This window comes from Denticeps clupeoides, chromosome 2, assembly GCF_900700375.1.
Source record: "Denticeps clupeoides chromosome 2, fDenClu1.1, whole genome shotgun sequence".
NCBI lineage: Eukaryota > Metazoa > Chordata > Actinopteri > Clupeiformes > Denticipitidae > Denticeps > Denticeps clupeoides.
The window spans coordinates 3,225,501-3,251,509 of NC_041708.1; the positions used below are offsets into that span (position 1 = coordinate 3,225,501).

Below are 26,009 nucleotides of genomic sequence, written 5' to 3' on the forward strand. Positions count from 1 at the left end.
AGTGGTAGAAAGGTATAAAACGTCTTTGTTGACCATCTCGGAACCACCGGTCTGGTCGAGTGGCCCGGTTCAGGTACTAATGAGCAGCTCCATCAAAGCGCTCACCGAGTGCATCCTGTAGAAGACCCCCAGCGGCTGGCCAAGGTTCACCAGCACAAACCATGCCGTGAAGCCGAAAAACTGCTTCCCAATTCCGTTTTCAAACTGGGGGTGGACTCCGAAAGCCGGGATGACCCAGAGCTGGAGAACACAAAGTATGTTAGAAGATAGATGTACATTTCAAAATACTTTCCTGCCATTATATTACCATTCATCTCATTTTTTTGTTCCAGACCAGAGTGTGGCTACTTAACATGGTCTGCTAGTCTAAATGAGGCCTTGGCTAATTAAAATGGGCCGTATTTCATCCAGATAAACTGTATTTGCACTAAAGAATGGATCTGCTAAGTGATCTGGGCCAAACGTGGCCAGTCTGAACCGCTCAACAGGTTCAGCGAATCTAGATAGGCTTGTTCCATATCCCGTCCACCTGTACGTACCATGACATTGGACAAAATGAGAATGCAGCAGATTTCTTTGATTGCCTTCTGTATCCACTGCTGTTTGTCTTGTGCCTTCGGTCCACCAGTGGGCGATGGAGTTGGTGGGATTTTGTCCAGCAAAGAGTGGCCTCCTGCCCTTTCCATCACTTTAGTGTCTTCTGTTTCTACGGTGTCCTCCTTTATCTTCTTCTTCTGCATTTAAATTTTATTTTTTGAGATAATTAACCTCATAGCAGTTCAACATGTCTCCCCAGAATAGATAATCTGGTCAACCAAATAGCAACTGTGTGTGTGTATACATATAAGCTATTGGAAAGACATACCTTGAAGATGACGTTCCAGTCTCTCCTCTTGCCCCGGGCGAGGCTGGGATGTCGGTGGAGGCCCTCGATGATGAAGATGTTCTGAAAGACGAGCTCCACCAGGCTCAGCAGGGAGTAGGACAGGTCCAGGCTCGCCAGCTTGTCGCTGGTTCCCACAGCCAGTGCGGCCACCAGCGAGAAGTAGGAGAGGGAGAGCTGGCCCAGGGCCGCGCCCACCAGGAGGAGCACGTCCAGGCTCCGAGTGGGGTTGTTGCCGCCCTTAAGGGCCCTCCTCTCCAGTTTGTATAACAGCACACCGGCCAGCGAGCAGAGGGTCATGATGGGAACCACTGCCAGGTGGTACCCATAGAACAGGTTGAAAGCGATCTCCCGATTTTCCCACTGACTCACCCAAACCTGGTAGAGAATGAAGATGGTGATGCCCACACCCAGGATCAGGAAGCCAAACAGGGGCCCGAAATAGATCCTGGTGTTGCAGATGTATCTCAGGATCATCTTGGTGGGGTGGGACTCAGACTGGTGGGACCCAGGCTCTATGTGCCTGCCCACGTTCTTCCACATTATGTAGAGCATGCATCCAGCCATGAGGTAGTACTCGATGTTGAAGGGGTAGAGAACCTCGTAGCCCTTGCGGAACAGGAGGCAGGCAGTGTACTCGCCACACTGGCACAGCGTTGAATTTGTGGGTTCTGCAATTCAGTTTAAAGATGAACTGCTGTTAGACACTGGAGTTATTATCATAGAGCACATGGGTCAAACTCGCGGGGTCACTTGTGTGACCCACTGGCGGTGCGTGGGCTGCGGATCCCATAATGCAGTGCACACTTTGCGGACAAACTGAGCGCACTACGCAGGAGTTAGCACGGTGCTTTGGTGACATTAAAAAAAAATTTAATTAAATTGAGCAGCTTCACAACCCATTTGCCGTGGGAGCTGCTCCTGTACAGATTTAGCTGCGGTTTAAAAATCACATTCTGCAAGGCCACTGAAGCGCTGCATTATGGGATCTGTAGATAGAGACCCAGGGGCCCCAGAACGGTTATTTTCTGAAGCGGGTTCCAGAATGAATTTCTTTTTCTCTGCGTATCCATGAGGACGGCAGTGTTTTTTTTTTCTTTTTTTGGTGAAAACGCGGAGCCCAACCTCTAACCTGCCCTATAACCCCAAATGCCTCCTACATACAACAGAACCTCACAAAGCTGGAGAAAAGCAGCATTTAAAAACGACGTGTGGACGACAGCAGTGGGGACAATGAGGACTAAGTCAAAGTCTGAGCCAGAAGCCAGTTGCAGACGGAATGTGACGTCCGGTGCTCAGAGGCAAAAGTAGGTGTGGTTAACACAATGATATGATGAAATGAATAAGCTCTGGATAATCGACCTCTCCTGACTTTGTCCACGGCGTGCCGCTTGCATTGTTTTGCCGTGTGATAACGCACCCTGATTATCTAAACTAATTCTAAATGACTGGCCACGGGGATTTTGGTTAGCTGCTGCTTGCGCCACACTAGAAAAGTTACTTCATAACTTTCAGAACTTTCTGCCGCACGCAATGCGCAGTGGCAGACCCGGAATTCAGGTTGACAGCACGTGAAATCACGCATTACGAGTGAAAATATCATTACTGACAATTCAAAAAGTGAAGTGAAAGTGTGACACAGCACAGCGTCCAGAGCACACGGTGAAATGTTGTCTCTGCATTAAACCCGTCCCCTGAGGGAGCAGTGGGCAGCGTATGAAAAATGTCTTTTTAAGTCTTTCGTGATCACACAGGCTTTGTAACCATTGGTTACCGCAAGAGATTTAGCAAACATTTGCATTAGCGCATTAGTTCCAACAATTTTGGGCGTCCGTCGTAAATCGACGTTGCCTCAACTATACATTTGCTGCATGCAAGTTCTCACGAGTTCTGATACCTTTGTAAGAGGTAAAGCTCTGTGTTCCATACCTGCCTCAGGGCTCTCTGTGTCCTCAGGCTGCGTATCGTTGTCCTGGGTCCCTACGACGCCCTTCTCGATCTCTATCTGCATGTGGATGGTGTCCTCGGTGACCGTGTTCAGCCACAGCAGCAGGTTTGCGCTGAGAATGACCATCAGGCCTGCCCTAAGAACAGGAAATAACAAGGAACATGCTCGGAACTGCGTGATTGGTTTGGTCGTTATATATTATTAAGAAAGTATAGCTTGATGTATTTGTGGTTCATGGTGGATTTATGTTCTTACAGCACAAATGTCTGCTAGGATTGTCTCAAACATAGTGATGGCGACAACCAGGATTCGAACATCCAACAGCGTACAGTAGTGGATTAGTGGGTTATACACTGAAAGTCCCAGGTTCGAACCCCACTTACTACCATCGTGTCCCTGAGCAAGACACTTAACCCCAAGTGTCCCCAGAGGGGCCGTCCCTGTAACGACTGCGTGTAATTTGCTCTAGATAAGGAGCGTAAATGTAATAAAGACGCGCAGGCACCTGGTGAGGATCTTGTGCTTGTGGATACAGTCCTTGGAATGGGCCCACAGTAAATACGTCTGGAGGAAAAACGCAGAAGGGCAAGTGAGTGGGAAGGGGGGTCCCCTCGAAACGCGGCAATCCCAGGACCCAACTAGATGCAACCAGCACTTACTTGAAGAGCCAGAAAAGGAGCTTCGAAGAGGGGAAAGAGGACTTTGGCCACGGGGTAACACTCCCTCATGATCATGTAGTAGGCGATTTTAAACGCGTGCAGAAGGAGGCTGAACCCGGCGAAGATGATCAGAACCACTGAAACAGCATGGAAATATTTTCAATCTGTTTTCTATCCGGATTTGCACTTTTTATATCAATTTGTTAAATATTTACAAGAATGATATCTGATATCTACTACAAAAGACTGTCGCAGATTTGTTTAAATATGATTATTGACCAAAAAAAAAAACCAAATCGTTTTGCATTTCGATCATATAGTTTGTTGAAATAACCATTTTAAACAGGAGCTCCATGGCAGCTTCTGAGTCTTCTGATGGGCCGGTCGGCTCTGGTTTCTGCTTGGACCTACATTTAAGGTCACTGGCCTTGGACCAGATTGGCAAACAGAAGCACTGCTCGCCACGTTTCACTCTTTTCAGAATGAGCAAGTCTCGCCCTAGCGCTGCCTGAGGTCAAAGAGGATTCATCGTGGACCATCTAACAGAGCCCAGTGACTGAAGGTGTCATGGTTCCCTCCGTAGAACATCGACACGGAACTGTGGAACGATTTCCCATGGGTTTTCGATTCATTACCGGTGACCGTGATTCCTCCTGCGTGGTGGTCAGTGTGAGGCGAGAGCCCAGGAAGTTTCCTGGCCCAGAACAGGTACCAGACCATCCAGGCCACCCCGAGGGCCATCAGCGTCAGCACGTAGACCAGCGGCTCCTGGTGCCTCAGGCCGTCGGGGTGAAAGGCGTCTCCGGCCACCAGGGCGGCGCCCAGCAGCACCGCGTTCAGCCCCAGCAGGCCAGAGAGAAGCCGCCGGCCGCCGGGGACCCAGGCGAGAGCAGGTTCCGGATCCGTGTGCTCCGTGGCAAAGCCTCCGCCGGTTTCTACATCAGCATCAGGCGACGTGTGCATTCTTCTGCTTTTTCGGTTCGAAGCGTCCTGCTCACTCGCCTGGCTCCTCTCTCATCTCCGTCGCTCTGACCCTGCAACCAGAACGTTAAGAATCCGGAGAGGACAAAAGGGGCGTGTGACCGTCGAGGCATGGCTGCAGGTTAAAACACAGCCAGTGTGTGTGACGTGTCGGGAGGGCGGGTGAGATATGAGACCAGAACTTCACAAAAAGACCCAAACGTGGAGCAGATGGCCCAGCGTAGTTTCATACATCCTACGCTCTCATGTGGTTAAAACCAGTTTTGATTTGATTTTTTTTAAGGGGGGGGGGGGGGGTGTTTGTGAAGGTTCTCATTGTCTGGCGAAGCGACAACTTTGTCGGCTGTGTGTTTGTTCAGTGTCTGGTTGCGGCACCAGTCACGAACACTGATAACCGTATTCCGACTGCTCCCAGTGAAGAAAGAAGGCAGCCTCTTCTCTTTCGTAACCCGAGCAAACTACACCTGACAAATGGAGGACAAGCACAAGCGAGCTTTCAGCGCCATTCATCAGGCCGAATACCCTGTCGCCACACAAAGCGTGCATTAAATAAGCAACGGTCACAGCGGAGGCGTTGGCACCGGCGACGTCTTGTGCAAATTTCATATTGTGTCATAAAGAGCGAATTACTCAGCATTCATGGTCAGTTGCTATTACGCCGTTTCAGTTCCACATCAAAAGGTCAAGTCGCTTCAGGTTTATTTAAGAAAAAAAACAAATACTCACTGTACTCTGATAACTTATTGTGTCAAAACCATGAATGAACACATGTGGAGTTATGGATTTAACAAAAAAAGGTGAAATAACTGAGAACATGTTTTATATTCTAGTTTCTTTGCTCTGATTACTGCTTTGCACACTCTTGGCATTCTCTCGATGAGCTTCAGGAGGTCGTCACCTGAAATGGTTTTCCAAAAGTCTTGAAGGAGTTCCCAGAGGTGTTTAGCACTTGTTGGGGTCCAGCTCACCCCAAACCATCTGGATTGGGTTCAGGTCCGGTGACTGTGGAGGCCAGGTCTCCACTTTTTGTTAAGTACATAACTCCACATGTGTTCATTCATAGTTTTGATGCCTTCAGTGAGAATCTACCAACGTAAATGGTCATGAAAATAAAGAAAACACATTGAATGAGAAGGTGTGTCCAAACTTTTGGCCTGTACTGTATATCAAATTAAGCAACAATTGTGTAAAATGAAGTACATATTTAAAAGGAACAGACAAAATAGACTAGCTCTTCTGTATTAAAAAATCTTAGAATACAAGATAGATATAATTCCCTTATAGATAGATTTAAAACGCCTATAGCTTTTATTGCAGAAAATGACAAAACTTGTCAGGAGAACATAAAATTATTGCCACTTTCGGTTTTTAATAGTTATTATTTGTGTGTTTTTATAGAGTTTCACTACTGCCTAAAACTTTTACACAGTACTGTGCATTTGTGGCGAAGTTTAGCCTCCAAAACCCAAAATTTTAACACGAACGAATAGTACACGGGGAGTGGGCGTGGCCACGCGCAGAATCCCCGCCCCCAGGCGGGGGCGCTCCGCCCACGCTCGTCTCCGTAGCAACGCGCCACGGCTCCGTCTGCCCAGCGCGCGCTCCGCACGCTGACCGGCTCGTCGCCGACGCCATGAACGACCGGTGCCACCGCGCGGCCAGGGACGGCCACCTGGAGCTGCTGCGCCGGGCGACGCGCAAGGAGCTGAACGCGCCGGACGAGGACGGCATGACGCCGACGCTGTGGGCCGCCTACCACGGCAACCTGGAGGCGCTGCGCCTGGTCGTGGGACGCGGGTGAGTGGGTGTCTCTCCTTCTCGGAGCCCGAGTTCCCAATCGAGCGTGGTGGAAAGTCGCGACATGGCAAAGAAAAGAGGGAAGAATTTCGTAATTTTCGTAAAGTTTGCACGGGTTGTTTTGTTGTAATTATTACAGTCAGACGGCCAACTAGACAAAGATTTAAAAAAAAATGTCTTGTGCGTTATGTTTCTACGTCATAACGTGGCGTGTATGACGTCAGAGTATTCCGTGTTTTTACTACGTGTTGGATCCTGTCCTTGTAGGCCAGTTGTTATTTTTTTACTACAAATTTTTCCACAACCCATTAGCAACATAAAAAAAAATGTAGTTAAAAATGCTACTTCCTTATTGCTGCAAATAAGCCATAAGTGTACCTGATGCCAGGCTTGTTGGGATATAAGCAGATATAATCTTGTTCTCCAGTTATGAAAGCCCTGCCCTCCCCACGGCCACTGTGCACAAGCATGGCTGCTGCCTTGTACGCTTAGCAATTGCTTTTTCTAATGTGTGTGTGTGTGTGTGTGTGTGTGTGTGTGTGTGTGCGCGAATAGGTCCATTTGATATGCGTAAGAGGCCGGTGTGTATACACTGATTGCATTTATTCCAGAAAGCTGGAACAGAACCAAAACATTGTTATCGAAACCTAGATCCGTGAATGGCCCCGTTCGTTGCATTAGGCTTAGACTAAATGAAACCGTATATTATGGAGTAATTGCTCCCTTCGATGGGGTGTTGTCTACGATCCTAATTAGTAGCCGGCTTTTGATGGTCCGGCGGCGGTATTACATTAGCGCAGACCCTGATACACAATAGCCCCTTTTTTCATGAAGAGATTGAATAAGGAACAGGAACAATGCCACAGAAACCGGTTTTAACGTAAGGTTAGAGCCTGCTGTGAGTTTGTGCATGTACACAGCATGCACGTGTGTGTGTGTGTGTGTTCAATTAACCTGCAGTTCAACCGCAGCAGAATGGATATTAAACAGCACCCTAGGGACTCCGGGAGGGAATATGGGGGTGACAGCTTTATTAAGCCACTCAATCTGGTCAATCGAGCCCATCAGCTTTCAGCATGAGAGGAGACGCACCGTAACTGTTGTCAAGGGAAAAGGTCACAGTAATGTATCCAGACACGGTGACATCCCCCTACCGCGCCGCCTGTGCGGATGTAGTTCGTTTTTCAAAATCTACTGCAACGGGGTCAAAGGTTGCGCTGAATATGAGCATCGTGCACCGTCAGTTAGCATGTTTTACACGAACACCGTCAACACAACATGGCAGTGGTGCCATATTAAGTGAAACACTGCAGCACAGCACACGGTGACACAACAAATTGTGTCCTCTGCTTTTAACCATCACCCGGGGTGGTAGTTGCCTGGTGGATAACATACTCGCCTATGAACCAGAAGACCCAGGTTCAAATCCCACTTACTACCATTGTGTCCCTGAGCAAGACACTTAGCCCTAAGTTGCTCCAGGGAGACTGTCCCTGTAAATACTGATTGTAAGTCGCTCTGGATAAGGGCGTCTGATAAATGCTGTAAATGTAAATAACCCTTGGTGAGCAGTGGCAGCCATGACAGGCGCCCGGGGAGAAGTGTGTGGGGACGGTGCCTATCCGTGACGGAGCCACGGCAACCTTCTGATTACGGGGCCGCTTCCTTATCCGTATTACAATATTGAACCATGAACCAGGGTGCTTGTACTGGCTGAAGTGATCCCGATCGTCCACTCTAGTCTTCTCACCATTCTTTTCCTTCCCTTCGCTGTCAGCCTCGTGCTCGGTGGGAGACGGAGGGAGAAGGTGTTAAGCCGTGCAGCGGTGGCCACACGTCTGTGAATGTGGCCCCGGGTGGGTTAGTTGAATTATGCATAAACACTGCTGTAATGTTTCGCATCAATTATTGATGCCATCAAAGCTGGACCCTTGAGGGGCTTGTCCCAATCAAACAAATCTCATTTTCAAGCCTAAAACAATTTTTTTTTTCCCAATTCCACTCCATTTTTTGTGTTCTTCATGTGCAATACGTGGAAACGCCGCACTTTACTTGCTAAGTGTGTACTAATAAGTAGATAATATGAGGTATGTTCCCATGCATACTTAATGACCACGAAGACCTGTGAGCAGCGATCCAGCACAGGCTTTCGCTGCCGCTCTTTGTTGGTCCTCGCTCGCAGAAAGCCCATTGGACGGCGTTGCGATGACCTCACGCGGAGCGCGCGCGAAACGTAAAACGAGAACGCGAGTCGGCGCTGCGTTGGGTTACATGCCACAGTTCAACACCTCCCACGGGGGACCCCAGTACTGATCTGGGTGGGCAAGCTTTGTGCAGAAGCGTTGCAGATGTTTAGACCCACCACACCTGACCTAGTTTGAGAATCAAGACCTAGTTTGAGAAACTGATGTTTGAAGTGAAGTGATTGTCACAGCAGCACAGCACACGGCTCACACAGTGAAATTTGTCCTCTGCATTTAACCCATCACCCTGAGTGACAGGTGCCCGGGGAGCAGTGTGTGGAGACGGTGCTTTGCTCACTGGCACCTCAGTGGCACCTTGGCGGATCGGGATTCGAACCAGCAACCTTCTGAATATGGGACCACTTCCTTAACCGCTAGGCCACCACTGCCCCCGCTAGGCCACCACTAATTTTACGGCATTTATCAGACGCCCTTATCCAGAGCGCCTTATAATCAGTAGTGACAGGGACAGTCCCCCCTTGGAGACACTCAGGTTTAAGTGTCTTGCTCAGGGACACAATGGTAGCAAGTGGGGTTTGAACCTGGGTCTTCTGTGTTACCCACTAGGCTACTACCACCCTCCGTAGGAACCTGCTGGTGTGTTGACTCTGACTCTGCCAGTGTGGAGACTCTATGGTCAGTGAGGAACACAAATCCAGGACTAAGGTTTCATCCATCCTTCTTTTCCCTCTAACCTCTTCAGGGGCGACCCAGACAGATGTGACATCTGGGGGAACACGCCGCTGCACTTGGCTGCTGCCAATGGCCACCTCAACTGCCTCTCCTTCCTGGTGTCCTTTGGTGCCAACGTGTGGTGCCTGGACAACGACTACCACACCCCTCTGGACATGGCTGCCACCCGGAGCCACATGGACTGCGTCCGCTATCTGGACTCCACAGCTGCCAAGCAGATCATGCTCAACCCCAAGGTGGTGAGCAAGCTGAAGGACCGGGCGTTCCGCGCCGCCGAGTGTCGCATCAAAGACTGCGCCAAGCTGCAAAAGAAACACCACCAGCGCATGGAGAGGAAGTTCCTCAGAGACTCGGCTGCCGCCTCGGCCATCGACACCTCTGACACCGTCAGCTTCTCCAGCTACACCAGCAGCACGCTCAGCCGAAAGATTCCCCAGTTTAACACGATCAACTCCAGCATCACTTACTCACAGGTATGTCGAGTGTAGAGAACGTCGAACCATGTCACATGACTTGCCGTATTTGACCCTGTGCCACATCTCTCAAAAGGTTACAGGCCACGAAACTGTACCACGTCAAAGTCACTGAGCATCGTCACATGACCCTAAAGTGAAAAAGTGAAAGTGCACTGATTGTCATTGTGACAATCACAGCAGCACAGCACACAGTGCCGCAAACGAAATGTGTCCTCTGCTTTTAACCATCACCCTTGGTGAGCAGTGGGCGGCCATGACAGGCGCCTGGGGAGCAGTGTGTGGGGACGGTGCCTTGCTCAGTGGCACCTCGGCGGATCGGGATTTGAACCAGCAACCTTCTGATTGCTTTTTTTTTTTTTTTTCATTAGTGAAATGATTGTCATTGTGATACACAGCACAGCACATGGTGACACGGTGAAATGTGTCCTCTGCTTTTAACCATCACCCTTAGTGAGCAGTGGGCAGCCATGACAGGCGCCCAGGGAGCAGTGTGTGGGGACTGTGCTTTGCTCAGTGGCACCTTGGGCCACAAAGTTAAAATGACAATCACTTCACTAATGGAAAAAAATAAATCAGAAGGTGATCAGAAGGTTGCCGGTTCAAATCCCGATCCGCCAAGGTGCCACTTCCTTAACCGCTAGGCCACCAGTGCCCTAAAGACCTACTGCTTTCAGTCCAACTAAGTTTGCAGACCCAGGGTGAGGGCTAACTGATGTCTTCTTTCTTTGTAGGCCACTATCCACTCCACGGCGAAGGGGAAGACCAAGATCCAGAAGAAGCTGGAGAAGAAAAAGCAGGGTGACGGCACCTTCAAGATCTACGAGGACGGTCGCAAGAGCGTGCGCTCCTTGTCAGGCCTGCAACTGGGCAACGACATCATGTTCATGAAGCAAGGCACCTACGTTAACCCCCGAGAGCGCTCCTCGCGCCTCAACATCCGCAACGTGTTCCGCGGTGTCGACGAACCAGATGATGACGCGACCGACACCATCTCGCGAGCCCTCAGCGACCCCGGCCTCCACGAGGCCGCCTATTCGGAGAGCAGCGCTGACTCGGGAAGAGACTCGTTGTTCATGCGACCGGGACTGGGAACGATGGTGTTCCGTCGCAACTACGCAAGCGGCGGACATTTTGGGCCCGGAGGCCGGGATGAGGGCAGTGTAGTGGGTAGTGAGCCGGTCGGACGCGCCCCCAACGTCCGTCTGCGTGGTCGCTTGCCCCGAAGGTCACCGAGCCTGGATGAGGACAGTATTGGGAGCGCGTTATCCCTCCAGGAGCTACCATGGGAGGAGGGAGACCTGGGCTTGGACGAGGAAGATGAGGAGGAACCCGAAACGGTGTCTCTGGAGGTGTTCCTGGCCTCCCTGGACCTCACTGAGTTCATCGCCATCTTCAGGATGGAGAAAATCGACCTGGAGGCTCTGCTCCTCTGTTCTGAGCAGGACTTGACCAGCATACACATACCGCTTGGGCCCCGCAAGAAGCTCTTAGAGGCCTGCAAGAGACGATTGGACACCCTGGATGAGCCGGAAGCTTTAAGGGACACGGAGCTGTGAGAGCCTGTTCACAACGGAGCCCCTTTTTTAACGCGTGAAGAGGGACATCTAGTGGGCAAACGTTGAACTGCTTTAGATCATTCACCATCTGGGACGGTGACCTGAAAAACAAAAACTTTTTAGCGATCAATCGGTGACAAATGTATGTAGTTGATTGTGCCCAGAGGAGGGAGAATTTTGATTAGCTTCAGATTATATTGCACGCCCTGCCGTAACCCTTGACCCCCTGATCCAGATTGCGTCAACGAAAATAAAGAACACGCTGCACTGGGTTACGGTTCCTGGATCTGTTATACAAACACAAACACACACACACACACAGTCCCTCGGAGCCCCCCTCATGAAAGCCCGCGTTGAATGAACAGATGGACAAGGGTTAGTGGCCTCGACCCCCGTGACCCCTTCCGCACATCCAAACACACAGATACGCACATAAACGCACCAAACACCGCCACCTCCAGTGTACAAGTGCCTCGCGGGCCTTTTCTTACGCCGCCTTATCTGCCCATCTGCAGGGGAACCTGTGATGCGAGGGCTTTATTTGCACTGCACTGCTTTTCCTGCCGCTAAGAACCGTCTTGTCTGTTTCTGTCGTTATTTCTGTACGTGTTTATTCGTTTTTGCCAGTGTTCAGTGTACGACTTCCTTCAGTAAGTACTGTGTATTTGTATTTTTTCAGGGGAAGACTTCAAATGCCAACGTTTTATTTATTTAAAACATTTTTGCTCAAGCGAATAAAGTTGTTTGAAATATTCCAGTGCTTCTGGTCAATTTCATGCACATTCTGCTCAGTGTGTTGAGTTTTGAATCTATACACCACATTTAATCAGGTTTAACTAGAGTGTACCTGCTAGGAGCACGAATTCCCCCAGTAAACTGATGCAAAGCGCGAGAGCGAAGGGAGGGAATGTGTGTGTGTGTGTGTGTGTGTGTGTGGGAGTGGGTGAATAATTGATTCTCTAGCTACTGTGAGTACGTTGTGTGGATGTTGCAGGGTGTGTGTGTATTTGTAGAAATGGTGATGGTATAGCAGTGTGTGTGTATGTATGTGTGTGTGTGTGTGGGAGTGGGTGAATAATTGATTCTCTAGCTACTGTGAGTACGTGTGTGGATTTTGCAGGGTGTGTGTGTATTTGTAGAAATGGTGATGGTATAGCAGTGTGTGTGTGTGTGTGTGTGTGTGTGTGTGGGAGTGGGTGAATAATTGATTCTCTAGCTACTGTGAGTACGTGTGTGGATGTTGCAGGGTGTGTGTGTATTTGTAGAAATGGTGATGGTATAGCAGTGTGTGTGTGTAAGTTGGTGAATAATTGATTCTCTAGCTACTGTGAGTACGTTGTGTGGATGTTGCAGGGTGTGTGTGTATTTGTAGAAATGGTGATGGTATAGCAGTGTGTGTGTGTGTGTGGGAGTGGGTGAATAATTGATTCTCTAGCTACTGTGAGTACGTGTGTGGATGTTGCAGGGTGTGTGTGTATTTGTAGAAATGGTGATGGTATAGCAGTGTGTGTGTGTGTGTGTGTGTGTTTTACTACTGGAGATGCTGTGCAGAGGTCGTCTGTGCCCCATGTATTACCGTGGGAATGGTGGAGAAGATGAGTGAGGGAGGCGGGACAGCAGAGGAGTGAGAGAAGGAACAAGAGAGACGGGAGGAGGGAGGGGGGATGGGAGTGAAAAGGGGCAGGCCTTTCTCCGGAGTGCAGCCAGCAGCCAATCGGCTCGCTGCGTGTCTGCCATGCAGAGTTAAGCTCCTGCTCTTTGTGTGTAAAGTACAATGCCGCACCGGCCCTGACTCTCCTGCTCCCAACATGCAGAACGTTCCGGACGAGTGGAGGTCCTCCCGGGACGGTCCGGGATCGGACAACGGTCCTCAGGCCTGGGACGGACGGCCCAGGGGTTCCTCAGTGGATGCCAGCCCAGGGGAGGGACGGGGGAAGGGGGCCGAGGCGGACCGGGAGTCCCTGATGATGGAGCTGACCCGGCTGGTGCAGAAGACGGTGAAGGAGAGCAGCTGGTGGGACAGGAGGGGCGTGGACTGCAGCATCCTGGCTGCAGCGTTCCTTTCTCTCCCCGCAGGTTAGACCATTAAACCTCCCACAAAAACAAAAATTTGTGATGGATGTGCACAGCAGATAAGAAATTCGTCTTCTTATACCTCAAAACGTGCATCTTGCGCATCTGGCAATTTCGAAGGGTCTAGAGCTGAGAATCCGTAAAGCCTAGCTCTGTGTTCGGTTTTCATGACCCCCCTAACCCCGTGGAGGTCAGTGCTTTGTGACAGAAGTGCTGCGTTAATGCTTCCCACGCGGGTGTGCGGAGTTCGTGGTCGGTTCGTTACAGTTGGACCTTCGTCTCCGTCCGCATCATTAAGGCCCTGGCTCTGCGGAGCGTTGGTTTTACGTCCTTCCGGACGCCGCGTCCCCCGTAACTTTAACGTCCCGAGCCGCAGACCGGGACAGACTCGCATTCACCTTCCTGCCTGGCATCTTGGGTAAATGGAGGAGGAGGAGGAGGTCGGTTCTACCTGGCTGCCACCCCCCACCCTTTTCTCCAGGCCATTACGCATTCTGGACCACACCGCTCTGTTGCGGTGGTTGGCATGATGACCGGCCGGCTTGAAGTGTCCTCCTGTCAGGGCCGTGTGTGTGCGAGCGCTGGATCCAGTTTCCTTCCTCCACCTGAACCCCTCGAGTCACCTTTCAGCCGTGACACCAGACCGGATCGAGGACTGGGCACGTAACTGCGGGCCAAATAAAAACTTAGAAATGTCAGCGGATAAATATTTTACTGTATTGATATTATGGTCAAATGATTATAGAACGGAGACAATGTTATTTTGAAAGGAATCAGGGGCTGTAACCAACCAACCAATCAGAGAGCAGCCCGACTGAAGAAGCCCTCTTGGTCGCGATGTTGCTTCACCGCGCTCTCCCCACCGCTCAGAGCCTGAGGAGAAAAGATAATATTTATTCATAAAAGCGAGGGGGTGGCCTGGACGCTTCCATTTCATGCTGTCAGATGGGCGTGCATCAATACGCATCCCTGGATGGACATGGCGAGAACAAAATCATTTCCGTATTTAGCTGGCGTGTGACTTTCTCCATCGCTTCTCATGAGGAAGACGCACCTGTGGAGGTTCCTGGTGGAACGTACAGTACTGAATGGAACCTTTGCCAAGGACAACACTCGTCTCCTCTGCGAGAATTATATTCCCTGAAAGTTCTTCACCCAAGCTTTCTTACTCTAGTTACAGCGGGAAAGGTACTAACACGGTATATTAAATTATATATAATATTACGTACCACATTTGAGAGAAGCTGAAATGGGGACTTCAGACCTCAATGCACCGTTCGAGGGAGGCAGAACCTAAACTAATAGTACTTTAGATTCATCAGGGTTACTTTTTGTTAGTTGAAGAGCATGCTGTGTTCCATCTATTTGTTTTGGATCTACTCTGCAATTGACTTGATCCAAGATACCGCTGTTTGAGTCTTATAAAAACTGGGTTGGAAGTTCTTGCAGAGTTCCAAAGTAAATGTAATATATTGAAGCTTATGGTGACCGTACCTGTTCACACCATGCTTGGTACAATTAAAGCACAGCCAAATGGACATATTGGACCAGTGAAAGATGGAGTAAAGGCACTCACTCTCTCTCTCTCTCTCTCTCTCTCTCTCTCTCTCTCTCTCTCTCTCTCTCTCTCTCTCTCTCTCCCCAGCCTTCTTGTTGCTCGGCTCATCGCAGATACTGCTCTTTGGCATGGGGATGCTGATCATGGGCGTGGCTCACGCCATCATCACCGTTAAAGGAACCCACCTGGCCAGCCACGGAGCACTGAGCGAGTCGCAGGCTTGGGGGGAGTTCCTGGCCGTCTTCTTCATCGAGGTGAGAAAGAAGCCTCACCAACGTGCAGCATTTACTGGGCCACTGCAACGCATGGTCACAAATGACATGACATTCCCCAGACTTTAAAAGGGTACCCTAGCATGAAAATGTAACATTAATACGAATTGCCCTAGCCTGGATATGGTCCTGGGGCAGGGGTGGGCAAACTACGGCCCGCGGGCCACATCCGCAAATAGGCCCGTTTAATCCGGCCCGCCATAGATTGTCATGAATTGCCCATAATTGTAACTGCATTAGCTTTCCAGTAATGCCTGGCGTAACACAGCAGGTTCATGATGCGCAACAGAACGGCTTTTTAATAATAAATAATAATCTGTTCTGAACACTCCCTCAACTTCGTTTTTAAAAACGCACTTTAATGTATTCTAATGATCTCAGTCCATATGCGTTTTTCAACAAGTCAAGTTGAACTGTCAGGATTCAGTCAGTAACGTAGAAGGTCTGACCACACAGATCTCCTACGCTGCCAATGATGCCCCCGTCTGCTATGATACCCCTGTTTTTAAGTGGCTGCCTGAACAAAGGGACACACTTGTTTTGTCCTCCTTAACGTTTAGTCAATATCAAGAAAAATTATCGGCTTATCGTTTTAGCACTTAAAATCTTTGCCGACGTTGACTAGGTGGCACATATTTATTATGCGATGGAAAGATGCTGTATTTCATACATGCATTTTCATTCCTTTGTACTACTGGATATAAAAAAAACAGATCAAATAATTAAACACGCACACTTCAAACCCACAAAATGCACATATCTCAAACATTTTATTCCTGTGTGATCATGAAGTACAAACAGATGATTACTTGACCTTGACCTTTCTACATTACTGATTGTGTAATAATGAACACTGTAATGCACTTTATGTTTAGGTCTGATATGAATGCATATGTGCTGGCCCGTCTGTCAAATATTAAAGTCAGTGTGGCTCCGGAGCTAAAAAGTTTGCCCACACCTGCACTGGGCCACTACCACCCATACACGACCTAAATAAAAGCATATTCATGTCAGGGGACCTTTAAAAGACTTTGCAGGGTCAGCACTATGTACAAAAACATTCATACGGCCGTAAAGGAACAAACATTTTCAGGCTTTAAATGGCTGTAGTATGAAGCACAAATGTACAAAACTGCTCCTCTGTCCAGAATTGCATTGGGGCCCACACACTCACTGCTCGTGATGGGTTAAAAGCAGAGGACACATTTCAGGGTGTGCGGCACTGCTGTGCTGCAGTGCATCACAATGACAACCCCCCCGTAGCTCTGGACACTGCCAGTGAGACTATGGCTTCAATTTGGGTCTTTTTTGTTTGGCAATAAGTTACTAAATTAGGGATCCTGCCTCCATAGCCTGAACAACACGGTGTAAACGTCCTCACCGACAATGAAGGCAAGTCAAAGACGGATCCTTGAGAACCATTTCATTTACATTACATTTACAGCATTTATCAGACGCCCTTATCCAGAGCGACTTACAATCAGTAGTTAGCAACTTAGGGTCAAGTGTCTTGCTCAGGGACACAATGGTAGTAAGTGGGCTTTGAACCTGGGTCTTCTGGTTCATAGGCGAGTGTGTTACCTACTAGGCTACTACCACCCTATTTCAAGGGTGAAGTGTTAACAAAACCCAAGAACAACAGCTAACAATTTCAGAAGACAATCCTACGCACACAAGGAGGGGACCCCAATATGTTTAATACGTATTTTGACTTTATAATCATACATTATTATGGCCAATTTTGTCCTGCATTTCTTCTTTAAGTTTCAACGTGCTACACAATCGAACTTGCCTCTCGACCCAGCCCACCGTTGACAAAGTGATATATCATACGTACACAATTATAAACACGCCACCCACAAACCCAAATCCATCATCAAAATAAACTCTTCGGTGAAATCACTTTGTTTTTATGACTGTTTGTGAAGACCCATGATAAGCCAGTCTTTCAAGGGAAGTTCGGTTCACTGTCCTTTTATCGCTCTCGAGGCATTGGCTTCTGTTTGCGTCCCTTATCTCCACGCTGTCAAGTGACTGTTCAATAAAAAAAAAAAAAAACTCTGGTGTCCTCGGGCCTGTCAGGACATGTGTATTCATCTTACTTTTAAATGTCTAGATTGACTATTAGCTAAAGATGGTGAATCACGATTCTGTCGTTGTGATGCTACTCAAAAATCAAGTCATCATTTACATTTATTGCATTTATTATTGCAACTTATAATCAGTAGTTACAGGGACAGCCCCCCCTGGAGTCACTCAGGGTAAAGTGTCTTGCTCAGGGACACAATGATAGTAAGTGCCGTTTGAACCTGGGACTTCTGGTTCATAGGCGAGTGTGTTACTTACTACTAGCCCACTACTAAAAGGGACACATTTGCTCATGAGGAAGTACCTGCACTTTCTTTGTATGTTCTCAGGTGTGTGGTTCCTTCACGGCACAAGTTGGTGTCCAGGCCCACGTCAAGATGCATCACGCCCACACTAACGTGATTGGCCTGGGAGACTCCAGCACCTGGAAGATCCCTTTCCTCCCACGGACCATCTACCTGTTCATAGCACCACTGGCCGTGCCAATCATCACACCTTTGGTGGCTTTAGGTAGCTATATACATATTAATCGGGGGTCAGGCCATTAAAATTTGGCCCAAATAGGTAAGAAACTTTACAAATGTACAGTCATCAGTAGAATCTCAGTTGTAATGGCTTATCTGTATTTGGTGTTCTATAAGGAAGCACCACTTGATAGAGCTGCCTGATTACAAAGATGCAAATGAGACAAGTGTCACGTGACCAATGTTACTTTGCATACGATCACCACAGAAAGCATTTGAAAGAGTAATATTTGAACTAATAAAAAAGTATGCATATTTGAATCCAAATTTCAGCTAATTTGAATGAAATAATGCCTCAAAATATACTGTTAATATATCGAACTATTCTCTGTGATGCACAGGGCATTTTGATAACACTTAATAACAAGTTACTTTATCCCCTAGTGGTCAGAACTATGAACAAGTGTGACATGTTGTAGTACTTGTCGTGCCGTACTACTGGGTACTTCAATAGAAAGTTATGACAAAAGCCACAAGCACGGGACACAGAAAAGTAGTCTCACTTGTTAAAACCAACTTCCCCAATAAAGTTCTGGGAACTCTACAAGCATTCAGACAAAACTACTCCACCAAATATTTCAATGCACAACACTTCAATAAAACAATGTGGTTATGCATGGGACAACAATGATTTTACAATTGATTTTTTTTTTTTTTTTCGTTTTCCAGACAATCGCCCGACTATTAATATAAAATTCACTTAAAAACGTGATTTGTTGTTCTGTTCAAAACATAAATTTACATCAAACACAGAAATAATGTTAATAGTAGTGCTGCTGATGTATTTAACATTAATAATAAAGATGCTAATGGATGGGTGCATTTGTGTCCATCAGGGCAGCTGAGGTGTCTGTCGGTGGGACAGGCCTTGCGCACAGTGCTGATGGTGACCCTGGGGCTTTACGCTCAGTACTGGCTGCTTCTGCACGTCTCTGGTTTCCAGTCTCCTCATAGTGCCCTGCTCTGCATGCTGGCATGCAGGGCCATGTTCTCTGTGCCCTACATCCATGTCAACATCTTTCAGGTGAGCCTGGCGTCGCTTAGCACATTTTAAGAACAAAACTATCAAGAAATACAGTGGGTACGGAAAATATTCAGACCCCCTCACTCTTTGTTATATTGTAGCAATTTGCTAAAATCATTTAAGTTCATTTATTCCTTATTAATGTACACATAGCACCACATATTGACAGAAAAACACTGAATTGTTGACATTTTGGCTGATTTATTAACAAAGAAAAACTGAACTATCATTTGCTCATTTGGGTTTAAGTCAGGGCTCTGACTTGTCGTGAATCCACTCCTCCATTTTTTTTTTAGCTGTGTGCTTAGGGTCATTGTCTTGTTGGAAGGTAAAACTTCGGCCCAATCTGAGGTTCTGTGCACTCTGGAGAAGGTTTTCGTCCAGGATATCCCTGTACTTGGCCACATTCATCTCTCCTTCATTCCAACCAGTAGTCCTGTCCCTGCAGCTGCAAAACACCCCCACGGCATGATGCTGCCACCACCGTGCTTTACTGTTGGGACTGTATTGGACAGGTGATAAACAGTGCCTGGTTTCCACTTAGAATGAAGGCCAAAAAGTTCTCTCTTGCTCTCATCAGACCAGAGAATCTTATTTCTCATCATCTTGGAGTCCTTTTTGTTTTTTTTTTAAAGCAAACTCCATGTGGGCTTTCATGTGTCTTGCACTGAGGAAGTGATGGTTGACTTTCTACAACTTTCTTCCATCTCCCAACTGCAACTCTGGAGATCTTTTGGTTCTTCTTTACCTCTCTCACAAAGGCTCTATTACTCAATAGCTCAGTCTGGCTGGATGGCCAGTTTTGGTCGTCCCAAACGCCTTCCATTTAAGGATTATGGAGGCCACTGTGTTCTTAGGAAGCCTAACTGCGGCAGAGCTTGTAACATTGGCCCGATCTGTGCAATTCTGACAATTCTGTCTCTGAGCTCTTCAGCTGGTTCTTTTGACCTCATCATTCTCGTTTGCTCTGACATGCATTGTGAGCTGTAAGGTCTTATATAGACAGGGGTGCTGCTGGTGTGAATACTTAGGACCATGTGACAGTTCACGTGATTTTTTGTTAATAAATTTGCAAAAATGTCAACAAGTGTGTGTTTTTCAATCTGGGGTGCTGTGTGAACATTAATGAGGAAAAAAAGAACTTGATTTTCGCAATATAACAAAGAGTGAAAAATTTAAGGGGGTTTGAATACTTTCTGTAACCACTGTACGTTCTCCAAAAATGGATAATAAAAGTACGTTGCATTCCATTGGCGTTCTAACCATGGATTAAAGTTCTCCGTCGCTACGACTAATTTCTGTCAAGTGAGCGCACTGAAGGCCTTCACATACTGAATGAGTCCAGCAGTTTAATTCAACCATATCATCTTACATTTACATTTACAGCATTTATCAGATGCCCTTATCCTGCTTTTTTTATTTTTTATTTTAACCCATGCATGCAGTACATGCCACCCCTCGTGACTCAGTACAGAGTCTGCTGATTTCTCTTTTTTTTGGCGGGGGGGGGATTACATTTTCAATAAACCATTGTTCCCCCAGACCTTCATACGGTCAGCACAGAGAGTTCAGTTAACACAGAACCACAGAAAAAGAGTTTTCCCACATGGAGACTTCAGACTGTAATCTATTGTACATTGTGCTGATCCTGTGAAGTATGTTGACCCCTTTTGAAGTCCAGGGTATGTGAACGTGGCCGCGTTTTAATCCGAGGCCATAAAAATGTCAGCCATAGGAAATGTGTGCCTTTGATGTAGGTTGAGATGGTGCATTGTTCTTGTGGCCATACGTGTGTGAGTCGGTGCGTGCGTGTCTTCTCTTTGTTGACAGTCCCTGCACCTCACCCCTCCCCAGGCAATCCCAATGCAGAGCTATTTAGTTACCGTGGCAACGGGCCAACTGCCCAGTCATGCTGCAATCTGACCTGGCTGCTCTTTTTCTCACTTTGAACCTGAGGGATTTCGCCGGCAGTCAGAAGTGCGGACGGACTTTCATCTACAAACATATGTTCTTTCGTTTTGAGAAAAACTGTTTTTAATGATCATTCCTCGCTCTGTTCTTCACAGCACATAGGCCTGCCAATGTTCTCGCCAAACTGTCGGCCCAAGCGGATCTACCAGATGACTCATGGCGTCCTGAACCTTCCCCGCAACCTGCTTCTGGACTGGACGTTTGGCCACTCGCTCATCAACTGCCACGTTGAGCACCACCTCTTCCCATTCCTCTCCGATAACATGTGCCTGAAGGTGAAGCGACGATTTGAAACTTGTGTCTGTCACGATGGTCACCATCGTGGATTAGGTGGTAATAGTGATTTCAACCAATCGGTTAGGTGGGCCAGCAATACATATATATTGCACATCGTTTTGGGGTGCCTGCCGGATTTCTTCACACTTCGAACTTTCACCACCAGTCAAAAGTTTGGACACCCCTACTCTGTGGCAGCTATGAAGGCTATTTTGAAGAATATATTACAAGAGATTTGTTATATTTGTTCAGGAGAAAGTGAAGTACAGGGTGAGCCATTTATATGGATACACCTTAATAAAATGGGAATGGTTGGTGACATTAACGTCCTGTTTGTGGCACATTAGTATATGTGAGAGGGCAAACTTTTCAAGATGGGTGGTGACCATAGTGGCCATTTTGAAGTCAGCCAACTTTTGTTTTTTTCAATAGGAAGAGGGTCATGTGACATCAAATTTATTGGTAAATTCACAAGATGTGCTTGGTTTTAACGTAACTTTATTCTTTCATGAGTTATTTACAAGTTTCTGACCACTTATAAAATATGTTCAATAAACAATAAAGCTGACTTTGACTTGACTTTGATGTCACCAACCATTTCCATTTTATTAAGGTGTATCCATATAAATGGCCCACCCTGTAGTTTGTTGAATCAGTTTTTTCAGTCACCTCTTTTTACCTTCATGGCTGCTTTGTTAACTATCGTCTAGGGCTGCAACTAACGATTATTTTAATAATCGATTAATCTGTCGATTCTTTTTTTTATTAATCGTAGAATCGGATAAAAAACAAAAAAACAGAAAAGCATTCATTTCCAACCCTTTATTCAAAAACAGAATCAAAATCTTTAGAAAGTGCACAAACATGTTGCTCCTTGAGCTGTTATAATAATAATAAAATAAAAATGGACTAACACAAAAAACATACACATGCTTTACATCTGCCAAATATAGACTTTTTTTTTAAATTAAGTGCCACCTGAGCTGCCAGAACGATAAATCATTTATAAAAAAATAAAGAACTATACAAAATCAGAAAATTTAACAGGATTTGTTTGAATGTCAGAGCTTGTTCTCTACACTACACTGCAGGTGCATACTCGCAGACGCACATTTACAGCATTTACCAGACGCCCTTATCCAGAGCGACTTACAATCAGTAGTTACAGGGACAGTCCCTCCCTGGAGCAACTCAGGGTTAAGTGTCTTGCTCAGGGACACAATGGTAGTAAGTGGGATTAGAACCCGGGTCTTCTGGTTCATAGGCGAGTGTGTTACCCACTGGGCTACTACCACAGTCACCCTCACAAGTGTGTGTTACCCACTGGGTTACTACCACCCGCACACACTCACAAACTCTCACACATACACACACACACACACTCTATCTCTCTCTCTCTCTCAAGCTCACTTGAAGCTTATTCATTAAATTATTACCATCAATGTAGTAAGTGCAAGGTTCATTTATACACCATATTTAAACACATCTTAAGATGACCAGTGCGTAGTGCTATAAAATAACTTTAAAATTAAATTAAAAAGTACAACACACACAAATATATTTGTCAATAATAACCTATATGGGACTAAGCACAGAATATACACTGCAAAAAATGCTTTTCTAAACTTTTCCTGTTTTCAGTCCAAATATCTAAAAAATCTTAAATCAAGATACATTCACTAGACACATGAAATAGCATAAGAAATGCTGTCTTGTTTTCTGAAAAAACATCTCAAAATTAAGTGATTGCTTAAAACAAGCAAAATTATCTGCCAATGGGGTAAGAAAACTAATCTTAATGAGATATAATCTCAAACAGAAGTTTTAAGCATCACTTAATTTTCTCATGGAATTTTTCTTGTCTAGTAATCTTGATTTAAGATTTTTTAGATATTTGGACTGGAAACGAGACAAAATTACTAGGTAAGAAAAGTTTTTTTTGCAGTGTATCTATACACAACAACAGATTGAAAAATGAATGGTCCAAAAACGGCTAGTGAATAAAAACACGTCTTTAGTCTTTTAATGCAAAGTAACTATAGCACCCCTGCTTTACTACTGTTATTAACGAGCTAACGCTAACTTGTCATGCCTGTCAAGCTGGATAACTAGTAAACACCAGCACCAGGGACATTACGTTCCTCACTTCAAAACGGAACAAAAGTAGGATTCTGTAGAGACTTCCCCTGCTGCTGAACTCCCTTCTTCCTCCTCATCAAACACGCGTTTCAGGTGCTGGATCTTTGCCGTGGTGCTCCCGTGCCGTGCCGCTATTTCACGCAGATTTCTCTGCCTCCGCCATGTACCTGTCCTCTACCTCCGCTCGTTTTTTTTTATTTTTGCTCCGCGCTGTCTATGAGGCGCCAAACTCTGCTTGCATCTGTGCGTGAGAGAGACCGAGTGTGTTCACTCCGCTCCGCGCTCAAATAAAGTTTTTTTTTTTTTTTTTAATAATCAAATGTATCCACGTCACGCGACACAACGAATCGATTAGGAAATTCGTTGCCAACTCTTTTAGTAATCGATTTTTATCGATTCGTTGTTGCAGCCCTAATATCGTCGTCATCAAAATTTCTAGGGGCAGTGGTGGCCTCTAAGGGCAGTGGTGGCCTAGCGGTTAAGGAAGCGGCCCCGTAATCAGAAGGTTGCCGGTTCGAATCCCGAGCCACCAAGGTGCCACTGAGGTGCCACTGAGCAAAGCACCGTCCCCACACACTGCTCCCCGGGCGCTGGTCATGGCTGCCCACTGCTCACTCAGGGTGATGGGTTAAATGCAGAGGACAAATTTCACTGTGTGCACCGTGTGCTGTGCTGCTGTATATCACATGTGACAATCACTTCACTTAAAAAGCCGCTTCACGAGATGCTCATTAACATGAGTGAATGATAAGAAAGTGTTCAGCATAATAAACCTTCAGGACTGTTGGAAACCGTCCCAAATGTGCAACTTAAGGTGGTGGAGACAAGCTGAGAGTGTGAAATGCTGCCTTCACAGCAAAAGCTCCCTGATTTGGAGAGTCGCAAATCTTCACCTTTTTGCCCATTTTTTTGGTTCGTTTATTATATAACCCCATGTCCTCAGTTTTGTTCTATAATGTAAAAAAAAATGCAAGACCCATAAATGAGAAGGTGTCAAAACTTTGGACTGGTATGTGGGTTCAGTACAGTGACCACTAGGTTGCCGCCACCATATCATTACCCATAATCCCAAGATAACCCTAATGCTGAGGCCTAATTAGGCCGAATTTCAGTCCACGGTGCCCTAATGAATGTTTAATAGTTGTTTAAGGACATGGGGTCTTCTGGGTACAGCGTTTGATTCGTGTTTGTGGCATTTAACTGCAGTGTAGTTATTATTTATAACAGTCAATGTAGTAATATTCGCAGTTAATATTCTCACTTGATGAGTGTCTGACTCCATCGTAAGTAATAATGTTTGGAATAAAATGTGTAAAATAGTTACGTTGGCCTACGCTAAGTGGGGCAGTGGTGGCCTAGTGGTGGGGCAGTGGTGGCCTAGTGGTTAAGGAAGCGGCCCCGTAATCAGAAGGTTGCTGGTTCGAATCTCGATCTGCCAAGTTACCACCGTCCCCACACACTGCTCCCCGGGCGCCTGTCATGGCTGCCCACTGCTCACTCAGGGTGATGGGTTAAATGCAGAGGACAAATTTCACTGTGTGCACTGTGTGCTGTTCTGCAGTGTGTGGGGACGGTGCTTTGCTGTGTATCACGTGTGACAATCACTTCACTTTCACTTAATGTTTTTAATGCTGGTTTTCCTGGTGAGACATTAAATTAGTATTACACTCATTAATATGGTTATTGATATCTGAGCTGGAAAACCCATGGCCCTGTGATTCTTGTCTTTATGCAGGTGAAGCCCATTGTCTCCAAATATCTAAAGGAGAAGCAGCTCCCATATCAGGAGGACAGATACTTGTCCCGTCTCAGCCTGTTCTTCCACAAATACCAGGAGCTCATGGTGTTCGCTCCTCCCATCACCGAGCTCGTAGGAGTGCAGTAAACACGTCAGTTCGGGACGGCGTTCCAGCAACGAAGCACAAAGACTTGTCCCGGTTAAGAAGACGGAGACCGGGCCGTGGATGACGGTCACCACCAGAGGGCCTTGGCCCATGCCTAACCCAAGGCTACTCTGGAACAATAAAACCAAACAATAAAATATATATATATATATATTCGATGCATCACAAAACAAGACGTGTTGGTTGCACACGGACCACACTGAGCGGTAGCATCATGCTTTACTAACACACGGGCCGTGATCTATGCAATGGCACCATTTCATGGGATGCTAGCTTTAGCTGATTTAGCTGCTTAATGAGACCTGACTGGACAAAGAGAGTCACGATTGAGACCGATCTATTCTGAGAGCAGATGTCGCTGTGGCGATGATCGGTGATGATTATGAGGGGCTTTTTTTTTGTGCACTAATTTAACGGTTTTGCATGTTACTTGCGTTCAGACTGTTGCTAACGATGATCTTATTTCAGACGTAAATGATTTCTGAATAACTTGAACACGCCGTCCGAAACGTATTTCAAATCTGACCGTGAGTTCATTACAAACAGATTACAGGTACGATGATTGTTTAGCACATGACACTGTGTAATATGATTTTTTTTTTTTTTATATTTAATAAGGCTAAAGGAATCACATTCATGTCATAGCACTGTGAACTGCTGTAACTTTGATTAAACCTAGATATGTCTTTTTGACAACCCTGAAGTGAGCCGCTAAATTATTTTATTTGGCGATGGTAAGTTGGGGGACTGGTTCAAACATGTGGTGGCCTAAGGATGCAGATTAAGTCACTGAGGTGCCACTGAGCAATGTAACACCCCCACACACTGCTCCCCGGGCGCCTTTCGTGGCTGCCCACTGCTCACCAAGGTGATGGGTTAAATGCAGAGGACACATTTCGTCGTGCGCATCTCAATGACTAAAACAATCGCTTTTGCTTTTTCAC

General features: G+C 46.7%; 3 protein-coding genes across 4 annotated transcripts; 2 read left to right on the forward strand and 1 right to left on the reverse strand.

Moving 5' to 3' along the window:
• Nucleotides 1–69: 69 nt before the first annotated feature.
• On the reverse strand, nucleotides 70–4,532 carry LOC114767879 (proton channel OTOP2-like). Its single transcript, XM_028959741.1, has 7 exons — nucleotides 4,126–4,532; nucleotides 3,491–3,627; nucleotides 3,337–3,395; nucleotides 2,813–2,967; nucleotides 866–1,554; nucleotides 540–734; nucleotides 70–240 (listed from the first exon to the last, which is right to left on the reverse strand). Exons 1-7 carry the CDS (start codon nucleotides 4,451–4,453, stop codon nucleotides 70–72), a joined length of 1,734 nt encoding a protein of 577 aa, XP_028815574.1. The 5' UTR covers nucleotides 4,454–4,532.
• Nucleotides 4,533–6,044: 1,512 nt separating this feature from the next.
• On the forward strand, nucleotides 6,045–11,924 carry ush1gb (Usher syndrome 1Gb (autosomal recessive)). Its single transcript, XM_028969876.1, has 3 exons — nucleotides 6,045–6,268; nucleotides 9,215–9,677; nucleotides 10,412–11,924. Exons 1-3 carry the CDS (start codon nucleotides 6,105–6,107, stop codon nucleotides 11,234–11,236), a joined length of 1,452 nt encoding a protein of 483 aa, XP_028825709.1. The 5' UTR covers nucleotides 6,045–6,104; the 3' UTR covers nucleotides 11,237–11,924.
• Nucleotides 11,925–13,034: 1,110 nt separating this feature from the next.
• fads6 (fatty acid desaturase 6) lies at nucleotides 13,035–25,768 on the forward strand. 2 transcript variants are annotated; one of them, XM_028969961.1, is made up of 6 exons: nucleotides 13,035–13,312; nucleotides 14,955–15,121; nucleotides 17,557–17,737; nucleotides 18,588–18,775; nucleotides 20,842–21,021; nucleotides 24,897–25,768. In XM_028969961.1, the coding sequence occupies exons 1-6, from the start codon at nucleotides 13,045–13,047 to the stop codon at nucleotides 25,044–25,046; spliced, it is 1,134 nt and encodes a 377-aa protein (XP_028825794.1). In that variant the 5' UTR covers nucleotides 13,035–13,044; the 3' UTR covers nucleotides 25,047–25,768. The 2 variants fall into 2 exon arrangements, with proteins under 2 accessions (XP_028825794.1, XP_028825795.1); XM_028969962.1 differs by lacking the exon at nucleotides 13,035–13,312 and adding an exon at nucleotides 14,350–14,497.
• The last annotated feature ends 241 nt before the right edge of the window (nucleotides 25,769–26,009 follow it).

Excerpts from the sequence above, each read along its gene's own strand:
- LOC114767879 (XM_028959741.1), bottom strand. The coding sequence starts at position 4,453 with ATGCACACGTCGCCTGATGCTGATGTAGAAACCGGCGGAGGCTTTGCC. Across the intron at positions 3,628-4,125 it reads AGGAGGAATCACGGTCACCG|TGGTTCTGATCATCTTCGCC; the intron begins GTAATGAATCGA and ends ATGCTGTTTCAG. Across the intron at positions 2,968-3,336 it reads AAGCACAAGATCCTCACCAG|GGCAGGCCTGATGGTCATTC; the intron begins GTGCCTGCGCGT and ends TCCTGTTCTTAG.
- ush1gb (XM_028969876.1), top strand. The coding sequence starts at position 6,105 with ATGAACGACCGGTGCCACCGCGCGGCCAGGGACGGCCACCTGGAGCTG. Across the intron at positions 6,269-9,214 it reads CGCCTGGTCGTGGGACGCGG|GGGCGACCCAGACAGATGTG; the intron begins GTGAGTGGGTGT and ends TAACCTCTTCAG. Across the intron at positions 9,678-10,411 it reads CCAGCATCACTTACTCACAG|GCCACTATCCACTCCACGGC; the intron begins GTATGTCGAGTG and ends CTTTCTTTGTAG.
- fads6 (XM_028969961.1), top strand. The coding sequence starts at position 13,045 with ATGCAGAACGTTCCGGACGAGTGGAGGTCCTCCCGGGACGGTCCGGGA. Across the intron at positions 17,738-18,587 it reads CACACCTTTGGTGGCTTTAG|GGCAGCTGAGGTGTCTGTCG; the intron begins GTAGCTATATAC and ends TGTGTCCATCAG. Across the intron at positions 18,776-20,841 it reads TCCATGTCAACATCTTTCAG|CACATAGGCCTGCCAATGTT; the intron begins GTGAGCCTGGCG and ends TGTTCTTCACAG.